This window comes from Gopherus flavomarginatus, chromosome 15 (assembly GCF_025201925.1).
Source record: "Gopherus flavomarginatus isolate rGopFla2 chromosome 15, rGopFla2.mat.asm, whole genome shotgun sequence".
Taxonomy (NCBI): Eukaryota; Metazoa; Chordata; order Testudines; family Testudinidae; genus Gopherus; species Gopherus flavomarginatus.
Genome location: NC_066631.1, coordinates 30,843,121 through 30,855,512, shown reverse-complemented (window position 1 = coordinate 30,855,512; position 12,392 = coordinate 30,843,121). Strand labels below are relative to the sequence as shown.

The 12,392-nt window shown below is 45.2% G+C and overlaps 1 protein-coding gene across 4 annotated transcripts in view; it reads right to left on the bottom strand.

Annotated features, from left to right (window-relative positions):
- Window positions 1-12,392, bottom strand: part of KIAA1671 (KIAA1671 ortholog) — a 156,025-nt gene that overhangs the window by 23,603 nt on the left and 120,030 nt on the right. For all 4 annotated transcript variants that reach the window (XM_050924024.1, XM_050924025.1, XM_050924027.1 and 1 more), the window contains one exon: window positions 5,052-5,170. In XM_050924024.1, coding sequence (XP_050779981.1) covers window positions 5,052-5,170 — 119 coding nt within the window. The remainder of the gene's footprint in view (window positions 1-5,051; window positions 5,171-12,392) is intronic.

Here is a 12,392-nt window from a genome sequence, read left to right as displayed (position 1 = left end):
AAAGGCGGCAAGTAAAACAGCTTCTATGTAAGTGCCTTGTGCTAGAGTAATTTGAATCGTCTTGTTAAATTAGGGTGACCATATTTCCCTATGCTGAATACGAGACACCGGGTAAAATTACTCGTATTCAAGCGAGTTCAATGGCACTGAACGAGAACTATGCAGTACAAACATTCAAATTAACATCAAGTTGACTGATCCACTTTTAAAAAGAAATACTGAGTAGCTGGATTCTCCTTATTTACCTTTAAGACTGTAGGGTTCACACAGGGAGAGGTGAGACACACACACTCCTGTACACTTCTCTCACACGGTGGGGTGACCGACCAACCCAGCTCTCCCTGCCCGGCACTCTCTGCCCTCCATGCCTGGCTGGGCCCCTGGGACGGACCCGCCTCTCCTGGTACCTGGCACTGCGTCTTCCCAAGGCAACTTGGCAGGGTACACAGGGTCACATCCCCCTCCCCAGATTTCTGCCAGGGTTCACACCAGAATGTGGCCAGCAGCAGCCTTTTGGCACTCTGTAGGAGGGAAGGGATGTGAGCTGCTTCCAGCCATGGGGATGGGCGGGGGAGGAGGGGAGTAATTACTTATCTTGTGTCTTTGCAGAGCTCATCTCTTGCCCCCTCAACACACACACTCCCCTGTGGCTGGAAGCATCTTGTCCCTGCCCACACAGTGTCGGAAGGCAGCTAACACCTTCAGGCCGCTGAAGGCCACTGACATAACCCAGCCGCCTCCTGTGCCCGGCTGCAGCGCGGGCAGGAAGGGGTTAAGCCCTTAGGATGCATTGCACACCAGGCCCAGGGAACCTGACTGCAGGGGCTTCAGCAAACCCCACCACAGAGATGGCTCAGCAGGTGAGGGTGCCATGGGGACAGAGCAGCCCCACTCTCCCTGGGGGCAGGACCTATGGCAGGGGGTTGGAGGGTGAAGATGGAGCTAAGCTCATGCCCAGGGGGCTACTGTGGAGCCTGCAGGGTCAGGACGCAAACAAGCTGGAAATCGCTCCCCTCGCCCCCTCTCCCGGTCACTCCAGAGCTCAGCTGAGGGGTGAAGAGGCTTCCCCGTGCCAGCGCTGGGTGGGGCTTTGGCACATGCAGGGCTTGGCTCCTCCTGGCCAGCACCCCAGGCCAGAGGGTCTTGGGCTTTCTCAGGGCGCTGGCCCAGCCTGAGGCAGTGGGGGAAGGAAGGAGCCTGCCGGCCAGGCTGTTGGTGAGCTGAGAGCTCTGACCAGGGGCTTGTTCTTCACACAGCACTGGGAGTGGGACGCAGCCCATTGGGGGGGATATGGGGAAACAGCGGGGCTGGGGAGGGTGAAGGGGCAAAGCAAGGAGAGGATGGCAAGAGGGGGAGCATGTAAAGGGTCAATGGGTGGGAGGCAGAGGCAACACGTAACTGGCAGCTGCCTGGCACCGGCCTGCACTCACCAGTCACCATAACTCACAGTGTGCAGCCAGCGTCGGCCGGAAATGGGACTGGAGTGTGTGGGGCGGGGGGGATGTGTGTCCTGCTGGCTGAGAGGCAGCACACAGCACAGGCTGTGATGATGGACCAGCGGGGTGAGTGGCCAGCCCTGCGTGCTGTAGCTTTGCCCCACCACCAGCCTTGCACAGCCACCCCCATCGTCAGCCACTGGAGCCCCCTACTCACCGCTGGCGGACAAGTGGCTGGCAAGCAGGGATGCAGCCAGCAGCAGGACCCATCAGTACTGATGGGGGACGGAGACAGAAAATACAGGACAATTTGCCTGTTTTTAAGAAAAAGTCAGGACACCTGCAGGAGGGCTTAAATATGGGACTGTCCCTTTAAAAACGGCACGTCTGGTCACCCTATGTTAAATGGTCATTATCTAAATAAATGTGTTTTGCTAAAGCTAATTGCAAGATAATACATCTGGAAACCAAGAATGCACTAAAGGATGAGAGACTATTTTGGAAAGCTGTGGCTCAGAAAAGGACTTAGGGTCATCACAGATAATTGCCACAGCACAGCACAGTGCAATACCATGGCACCAGGGTTAACGTGAACCTCGGATGATCAAAGGGACAATATCGAACACCTGTAGCAAAGTGATCTTGCCTCTGTGCACAGCATCAGTAAGAACAGTACTGTGTCCAGCTCAAGAAAGACGTGGAAATGCTGGAGAGTTAAAAGGAGGACTACAGACATAATCCAGGGACTGGAAAGCAATCCTTACGTGAGCTCAATTCAGTCTGTAAAGTGAAATTAGATGTCTTTCTAAAAAGCTATGTTTCAAACCAGCCTCTGGGAGATTTTCTACAGCCTGTGTGTGTGTGGATTCAGACTGAGTGGTCATGGGGGTTCCTTCTGGCCTTGGAGCCTGAGAATCCCGCTGTTCATTCCCTTCTTTCATGGGCCAGGGGGAAAACAGAGTGCATACATTGCCCTCAATATGCTCATACCACTTGAAGCTCTGCCTTAAGACAAAGAATCAAATCTCATGTGTCAGGTCTTTAGCCCATTGCCTGCCAGGTCAGAAAACATTTCCCCCACTTATCCTCCCAATGCACAATTAGCCAGATGTATTTTAGGGTTTGGTTTTCTTTGTCTTCCTCTGAAGCATCAGAGATTGGTCACATATGGAGATGGGACACCAGATGGGTTAGTCCAGTGCTCTGAGGTGGTATACAGAATCCTCTTTCTTAGATTCTTGCTCCCATGCTCAAGGTCAAACTAATCACCAAATTTCAGTTTCAGAGATTCCAAGGCCAGAAGGGACCATTGTGACAATCTAATCTGACCTCCTATATAACACAGGCCAGAGACCTCCCTCAAAATACTACTTAGAGCAGATATTTAAAAAAAAATCCAATCTTCATTTTAAAATGGTCAGTGATGGAGAATCCACCACAATTCTTAGTAAATTGCTCCAATAGTTAATTACTCTCACTGTTATAAATCTGCATCTTATTTCCAGTCTCAATTTGTGTAGCTGCAACTTCCAACCATTGGATTGTGTTAGGTCTTTCTCTGGTAGATTGAAGAGCCTATTATTAAACATTCATTCCCCTTACAGACACCTAGATACTGTGATCAAGTCACTTCTTAACCATCTCTTTGTTAAGCTAACTAGATTGAGCTCTCTGAATCTATCACTGTAAAACAGGTTTTCTAATCCTTTAATGGTTCTTGTGGCTCTTCTCTGGACCCTGTCCAATTTTCAACGTCCATCTTGAATTGTGGAGGCCAGAACTGGACACAGGATTCCAGCAGCAGTCATACCAGAGCCAAATATAGAAGTAAAATAACTTCTCTACTACTCGAGATTCCCCGGCTTATACATCCCAGATCGCGTTTGCTCTTTTGGCCAGAGTCACATTGGGAGCTCACTTCAGCTGATTAGCTCCTGATCTTTTTAAGTATCACTGCTTCCTAGGGTAGAGTCCCCCATCATGCAAGTATGGCCGACATTCTTTGTTCCTAGATACATACATTTACATTTAGCCATATTAAAACCAATATTGTTTGCTTGTGCCCAGTTTACCAAGTGATCCAGTTTGCTCTGAAGCAGTGATCTGTCCTCTTCAGTGTTTATCACTCCCCCAGTTTGTGTGTCATCTTTGCAAGTGGGAAGGAATTTGCCTGCTGGTCAAACTGGAGTTGTTACACCTCTCTCTGCAGTGGGGCATGGACCACCTGCTAGGAATATCTGGCCATATTTCATTAACCAATTCCGTGCCATTGCAGGGCCCATGGGTATTGGTGGCACTTCAATCTTTCCTGTTCTCTGCATGTGGCACACAACAGTGTGGTCTCCTGAGGACTGAAATGTTTGTGTGTAACTGAGCTCAGTATAGGCATATCTGGGCAAAGTTTAATGGCCTGTGACATATAGGAGGTCAGACTATATGATATAATGGTTCCCCTTCTGGCCTTGAACACTATGAAATCTATGGATATAGTTCATGGTATGTGAAACCTCCCCAAGAACAGTGACAGAAGCACACGCACCACACAAGTAGGTCATCACTCATCTAATGGGGGGAGATGGAGGAGAATATCTCGGTGGTTTGAGCATTGGCCTGCTAAACCCAGGGTTGTGAGCTCAATCCTTCGGGGGCCACTGAGGGATCTGGGGCAAAAATCAGTACTTGGTCCTGCTAGTGAAGGCAGGGGGCTGGACTCGATGACCTTTCAGGGTCCCTTCCAGTTCTATGAGATAGGTATATCTCCATATATGTCTAATTTACAACACCGAAGTCTGGGTTTGGTCTGAAAAGCAAGTACATAAAAATGGCAATATATTGCTCAATAGAACCGCTCCCTATATGAATTCAATCATAACTGCTTTATCTACCAAAGGAGGTCATATTTTTACTGCTTTTTCCTTCTGTAGTCACCGAAGAATGTAAACTAGATCCTATTCCGGCTCATACATGAACAGAATTGTTAATTTAGTTCCAGTTGCGGGATTTTTACTATTCATGAATTATATAACTGATGATCATGCATGAGCCAGAAGGAACAGCTCAAATATCTGATCCCAGCTGCAGCTTGCTGTGATAGTTTTTAAAAAGAGGCTTTTCCACTTATAAACCAAGCACATTTGATAGATATGTCATTCAGACACAAACATGGAACTACATAATGCTACTATTACAGTGACTGTTCACATTTTAAGGAAAAAGGAGTAAGTGGATGTCTCAAAATATCTCAGGACATGTCTATAACGGAGCTACAAGGTGTAATTTCCAGCTCAAGTAGCCATCCCCATGCTAGCTCAATCATTTCTAAAAGCAGAAGCATATCTGCAGTGGCAAGAGCAGCAGGATGGACCAGCCCCCAAGTATTATCCAATGTGAGCCCACAGGTAGGCACTCAGATGGTTAGTCTTTCCTGCTGTGGTTATACTTCTATTTTTAGTGTGCCATCTCAATCAGAGCTAGCACAGGTATGGCTGCTTGAGGCATATCCTCAAACCGTCTACTGCATTGTAAGCTAGAGAAAACATATCAAAAGGGAAAATACAACATGCAATACCCATCCAAATCACTAGGGAGAACACAGTCAACCTTCCTCAGTCCTACCTGTCTCCACTGTGGCGCTGCTCACTCCAGGTACCATATTGACTGTCAGCCTCTCGCACAAGTGTGTCGGTGTCCTTGGCCTCTGGGGGATGTCTGGCAAAGCACTGCTTCAGTTGATCCTGCAACACAATATAATAGAAGTTTAATATGATTCCTTTACCAGTTTGGTTAAACAGTTTACTGAGTTAATTTATGCCAGTAGCCAGGACCGGCGCTAGGGGTTTGAGTGCCCTAGGCACACGGCCATTTCGCCGCCCAGCGCGCTGGTCTCCCAGCTCCACAGTCCTGCCTGCGGACGGTCGGCAGCTCCCGCGGCTCCGGTGGAGCTGCCGCAGTTATGCCTGTGGGAGGTCCACCGCAGCCGTGAGAGCAGCCGACCGTCTGCAGGCACGACTGTGGCAGCTCCACCAGAGCCGCGGACCAGCGGACCCTCCGCAGGCACCACTGTGGCAGCTCCACCGGAGCCGCCTGCCGCCCCCTCCAGCAAAATGCCACCCCCTAATAATGCTGGCGCCCTAGGCAATTGCCTAAGCCACCTAAATGCAAGCGCCGGCCCTGCCAGTAGCTTTCAAATCTATAAGTCTAAAGCTGAACGAGAGTAAACTTATGCACAGAAACACAGTTTAACTAGTAAAATGTCTTCAGTCTATAAACACTGTGACAGACCCAGGCCAGTGGGGTACAGGAGTCTGGTAGAGAGCAAATACACTAGTCACTGGCTGAGTAGTCTTCTGTTCCCTGAGTGACCAGAGCAGGGGCTGCACTAGAGTAATCAGGAACCTGCTAGAACCAATTCAGGCAGACAAGCTGATTAGAACACCTGCAGCCAATCAAGGCAGGCTAATCAGGGCACCTGGGTTTAAAAAGGAGCTCACTCCAGTCAGGGAGGGGGGAGCCAGAGGAGAGGAAGTGCATGTGAGGAGCTGGGAGACAGAGGCACAAGGAGCTGAGAGTGAGAGGGTATGCTGCTGGAGGACTAAGGAGTACAAGCATAATCAGACACCAGGAGGAAGGTCCTGTGGTGAGGATAAAGAAGGTGTTTGGAGGAGGCCATGGGGAAGTAGCCCAGGGAGGTGTAGCTGTCATGCAGCTGTTACAGGAGGCACTATAGAGCTGCAATCCACAGGGCCCTGGGCTGGAACCCGGAGTAGAGGGCGGGCCCGGGTTCCCCCCAAACCTCCCAACTCCTGATCAGACACAGTAGGAGTTGACCTAGACTGTGGGAAAGACCACTGAGATGAGCAAACCTGCCAATAAGCGCAGGACCCACCAAGGTAGAGGAGGAACTTTGTCACAACACCCAAAGGCTAGTAAGGTCTTTATGAAAAAGATGCTTTATTTTCATGGGCAAATCATTGGGGGCCTGAAGCAGGAAATGATTTATTTTGTTTCATTAACTCAAAGATACATGGCTACAGTTAATGCCTCTTCTATTTAACAATAGTTAGCAAGTAATTTTTGGAGGGCATCATGTAAACACACACAACTTTACTGAGGGAATAACAGAAGTTGTGTACTTCGTCCTCACTTCTAGCTTCTTCTATAGGAGTATTTTGGCAGTATGGAAGTATTATGGAAGCTCCTCGAAATAAAATTATCTTGCCTGACAATTGCACCTGTTTAGCAAACATTGCTCTTTTGCTCACTCCTTCCTCACTTTTGTTTATTATGCTGCAGAATCATTTGATGGAGCTCCATTTGATCCACCTCCTTGTTTGTGCAGTAGCATCGTGACTGGGTCAGTAGGAATGTGCATAGCTTAGAAACTGAGGTTTGTGAATTAAGTGCTGCACAAAGTCAAAGGAGGAAGCAGAAAGCTTGTTGTGCAGGTCCACACAAGAACCTATTGTTTTTACAGACTACATTTTTTGGAATATATTCAGAATCCATAGCCTTTCCTCCATATGATCATAGCTATTTTAATAGATTGTATTTGGAGTCTAATTTACTTGCCAGTATTCCTTTTAAACACTGGATTGCTATTTTATTAGCTTTTAACTTTTTTGTTATAAATCCACAAGAACATTTAAAGCTAACAATCCTCTGAAGGAGAGAAAATGAACAGTACACAGTATCACACAGCAGTGAGTTTTCTTTAGCCTTTATACTCTAGTTCCATATGTCTTTAAAAACAAACAGCCGTTTTCTTTTCAAGAGTCATTTGTAACTGTGTGAAACACAGCAATAGAGTCTGATGTGAAATGACATTTCCAAGTGATCCTCAACAAGTCATTTCAGCCACTTTTTCTTCTTCTCATTTCTGCACCAACTCAGTGTCGGAATCATTACACACTGACATTTTACATCTGCATTGTGACACTATGTCTAATCTCCAAGTGCATTGGAAGAGAATGTCACATGTGGTTAATTTTCAATTTGAAGCCATAAAAGTAGTGAGAATACTGTTTCTCAGTCATGTGTGTCATTTATTGTTCCTACAACATTTGATCACAGAAATTAGAAACAAGAGACTCATCTTGTTCCTCCCTCCATCAGTGCAGAAAGTGCCCTAAAGCATAGATGAGTGTTTTGTCTTGTTAAAGTGAGGGAGGGGAGCAGGTGCCTGAGGAGGAAAGTGATATGGATGCTCCATAGGGTAAGAAATTATTCAGCAGCATCCACCAAGTCAGTGAAAGGTGTCAGAGTGACAGCTCTGGAGCCCCAAGCTCTGTCTACCCACAGAACTGTGAGCACAGAGAGCAGCAGAAACAGTTTCTTACCATAGCTTTACTGAGATGACACTAGCTGATGTGGAGGGGCCATCCCTAGGAGCAGAAGGATAATTCAGTCTCCATGACCATTTAGTACTTGACCTCTCTCAAGGGACTGCCAAAGTTGCCAATTAGCACCTAACATTGAGTGTTGGGGGGGTGGTAGTTGTGTTGTGGACATTTAACCTGTATGAGCTGGATTAAGACCACCTAACTCATTTTACATGGGCCAACCAAAAGCCAAATGATAGTTATGATTGCCAGTTACCAAAAGTCTGTGTAGGATTTGAACCAGCAAGTAGAAGTGAAAAGCTCTCCCTGCCACAATCAATCTCCAGACAATTGAATTCTGTCACTTGGATAATTAGTTGCTGAACAAAAACCAGTAAGCACGGTCATTACTTTTTTGAGCATGCTCAGCAAATACCAATATAAAAATAGTACAGTACACTGACAAAGGCAGGAAAAATAGTTTTATAGGATAAAACTTTTATGAAGGTGAATGGTACATTGGTTCACTTCAATAGGAGTTGTAGTGTAGACACAACTGTCTCCACAGAAAATTTTAAAATGTACTACATATGCATAATTAGACAAGAGGGGAAAGGAGTTTTATAACTGCTTGCAGAACAGTCAAGAACACAGTCACCATGAAGAGAAAAGCAGCAGTAGAAATGCAAGTCCAACTGTGAGCCTTTGGATCTCTCACATTAAAAGAATACTGTCCGAACGCCTCATGTTTGCACTACAGGAATCAATCTAGAACCAGCCAATGGCTGTAATAAAAACTGTAAAAATCAACACATCCCAAGATACACTTGCGTGTGAGCCATACACTCAGAGCCGTGCACAGAAATTGGTTTGTGTCCTTGCGTGACAGAAGATTCTCATGGACGTCCTTGGAAGCTGTGCTATATAATGAATGCAATATAATAACAGGCAGGGCTGGTGGCCCCACCGATCGTTAAGGTTGCCTGAAAATTCCCTTTATATGGCTCTGTTTTCAGTTGCTAATAACTTTGCCAAACTTTAACCCTTCAGGATGCAGTTTTTCATGCTGTCACCTGTGTGTGTGTCTCAGGAATGTTGTGAAAATAAATTCATTAGCGTTGGGGAAGTATTCAGATACTCTAGTGCTGAGCCCCACAGTAAAGCCCATAAGGAAATTAATAATTCTGTGTTCCGAGCAGGGTTTGAATAGTGCGCAATAACTAAGACCTAGAGTCACACATTGAACAATCAGAATATTGACTAGCTGCTCATTAAGCAAGCATCATCCATCCAGTACGCTGAGTAAGGCAGGAAAAATAGTATGTGATCATGCAATTAAAGACTGTATCATAGCACACAATGCATGCATACAAGAGGGCACAATTATGGTTGCATGGGCAACCTTAACTCTGGCATTTCCTAACTTCTGAGAGCTTGACTTTGCATCCTTAATAATGTATTTTAACAGTTTGTGCTTGTAATAAATAATAAATAATCATCATCTCTTCTAAAATGTTCATCCATAGTTCTCGAACGCTTTAATAAAAAAAGTATAATTATCCCCATTTTTGGATGTGGAAAAATGAGGCACAGGGAGGTGAACTAACTTGCCCAAGACTATATAGCTATACGATATAAACTGAATGTTATTCTGGATAGTAAATGTATTAAATGTTCTTTTAACATTTGATTGGCTTGCTACAGGTACCCACTTTCAAGTTAGTCTTGTGAGGCACTCTGAATGGTATTTTATGGAAAGCAGAAGAAGTGTAAAAAAAGTCTTACATTCATTTTCAGTAAGCACTTCTCTGAGTTCCTATAAACATAGGTATGAAATTACCAGATATGCCGGTTATTTTTCAGCTGAAGTCACAACACTGATTTACCATTTGCTCAGTTATATGGCGGTCACAACTCCTCATTATTCAGTAGACTGTGCATTTAATACATACACTGGGCGAGATTCTCAGTTCCAGTTTTGTCCCTGAGCGACACAATGGGGATATAATCCAGGCAGCTGCAAATTCCCCCAGCAGAATTAAGGGCAGAACACTTTCCCAGAAGTAGCAGTGTTGCATAACGCCGGATATTAGAAGGTATTTGATAAAAAACAAACCAGATTAAAGTGTAGCTACAATGGAATGAATTAGAAGGGTCGTAATAGAACTAACTGAATATCCTTGCCTTTCTTCATTGTATCTCTCACCTCTCATTTTCAAATAACTGTCTAGGGAAGCTAGCAGGTTGTATGACTTAGATATAAGTGACAAATATGAAGGAATCAATCCTCTTTTGTGGGGACGGGGAGGGGGAAGAAATGGGTCATATCTGAATTTGCAGCAGACAGATGTAAAGTCACAGCTATAACATCCTACTCCGAAGTAAAGCACTCTAGTGCCTTCTGTTTCCCAGTGGCACTGAGTCATCCATTGAAGCTAGAAATTATGTATCATGTACAGACATGCTGGCTCCTTCTTGTATTCATTATCCCAAATGACCAACAAACATTCATATTTTCTTTCTAGGGTAGTGTTCAGTTCCATGCCATTTCCTTCAGTATACAATCCTTGAGGAGGAGACCTGCATGATTTTCTGCCTGTTAGGACTTGTCTATACTGGAAAATGTTACCAGCAAAAGTTCAGCTGGTGTATTACTTTGGCAGAATGTGTTCACATTTGGCTGCCTTTGCCAGTGTTGTATGTCCTCATAGAATCAGGCTGTACCAACACAAGATATGTTGCGCCATGGATAAGCATCCCAGCATACACCAGCACCATCAGCTGACACACAACCTTGTGGGAAATTTTTGTAGTACACCATGGGATACAACCACTCTTGTAAGGGACTGTGGGACTTTGACCCCAAACAGTCACAGTTCTCTCTGCTCTATCTCATAATCTACTCTTTTTGCACTAGTTTTACTCTCTCTGCCATCTGACCACAAAAGACATGGAGGCCACACAGATCATTGGAGCTCTCTTGTCTATTTTGAGGACAGGACATCTGATTCTTGTGTATTTGCGGAGCCACAACTACCACCACAGTGGCTAGTCATGCACTGTGAATACAAAGGTTGGGTGGATGATACAGACAGTGAATGAAACTGATCCGCTTCTTCATGTACTTACTGACTAGCAGCGCACAGTTGAGTGGTGACTCTGGATTGATGAAAAAAGCAGCAAATGGTGGGACCAGATCATGATGCAAACCAGGGATCACCAGCAATGACAGCTGAACATTCAGATTTGGAAAGCCACATTCCTGGAGTTGTGTGCCAAGCTTACCTCCGTTTTGCTGTGCAGACACAAATGGGAGCTGTCTGGACAACTGAGAGATGGGTGACACTTTCTGGAGGTTTGCAACTCCAGACTGCTATCCTTCCATGGGCACCAGTTTGGTGTTAAAAATCTGCAGAGGGGCAGTCATCATCCAAGTGTGCAAGGGGTGGGTACATCAATACTTTTGTTTTCGTAGATCTGTAACTCTCAATGCTTTAAGAGTAAAGTTTCTGTGGCTAAAAAAATCCTCTGTTAAGCCTGCGTTGCTTGTGGTCCTGCTACATTGTCCTTACGGGATTAAAGCAGAATCCTGGAGTGCCCGCAGTCTAGGTGGCGCTCTAGCGGCAAATGTATAAGTGACTGGTGGGGACGGGGAGTCTCAGACACTGATTTCAGCATGTAGGGTAACTGAGTCCCATGTCCCAAAGAAGGGTGGGGTATGGAGTCAGGTCATAACACACAGTATGGGGAAAACAATGGACAAGCTAAGCAAAAGTGAGTAGCTGAGTGGGAAGCGTACTACCTCATGCTCCATTTAGCTGTCTTTCTCCTTCCGTGGAATATACAAATTGCTAAAAACATAGCGGGCAGGGAAATGGAGAGTAGCTGCAGTAAACAGAAGAGAGCAAGTTATTTATTATTCGCTTGGCACTGACAATGCGCTTGGTACTGTACAAGCCAAATAAAGAAAGTCTCTCTCTTGGGAATTTAGATCAAAGAACCAGATACAGATGAGATTAGACAAAATGGGAGACCCAGAGGAATGTATCTTATTTATACGGTATATGTCTTATTTATTTTAAAAACACAACTGTTAACAATTCTAACCAAAAGCTTGATTGCAGCTAGTTCAGAACAGGTCAGCACTGTCCCCAGTTCTTAGTTCCAACCCATTATTAAACTCTTGAGATAACGATTCACCTGACATTACGGCAGGGTTTCCCATACTTTTTCCAGAATGTGAATCTCACCTTACATTGCACTATGGACACTTCCCCTCCCGCTCATGATCCTACTGACTGACATTGCTTAATTCCTCTGCTACAAAAGATTACTAAATACCTTTATGGGCCATCTTGATTATCACTTCAAAAGTTTTTTTCCCCTGCTGATAATAGCTTCTCTTAATTAATTAGCCTCTTACAGTTGGTATGGGTACTTCCACCTTTTCACGTTCTCTGTATGTATAAATATCTTCTTACTGTATGTTCCATTCTATGCATCTGATGAAGTGGGCTGTAGCCCGCGAAAGCTTATGCTCAAATAAATTTGTTAGTCTCTAAGGTGCCACAAGTACTCCTGTTCTTTTTGCTGATACAGACTAACACGGCTGCTACTCTGAAACCTACATACTTTTATC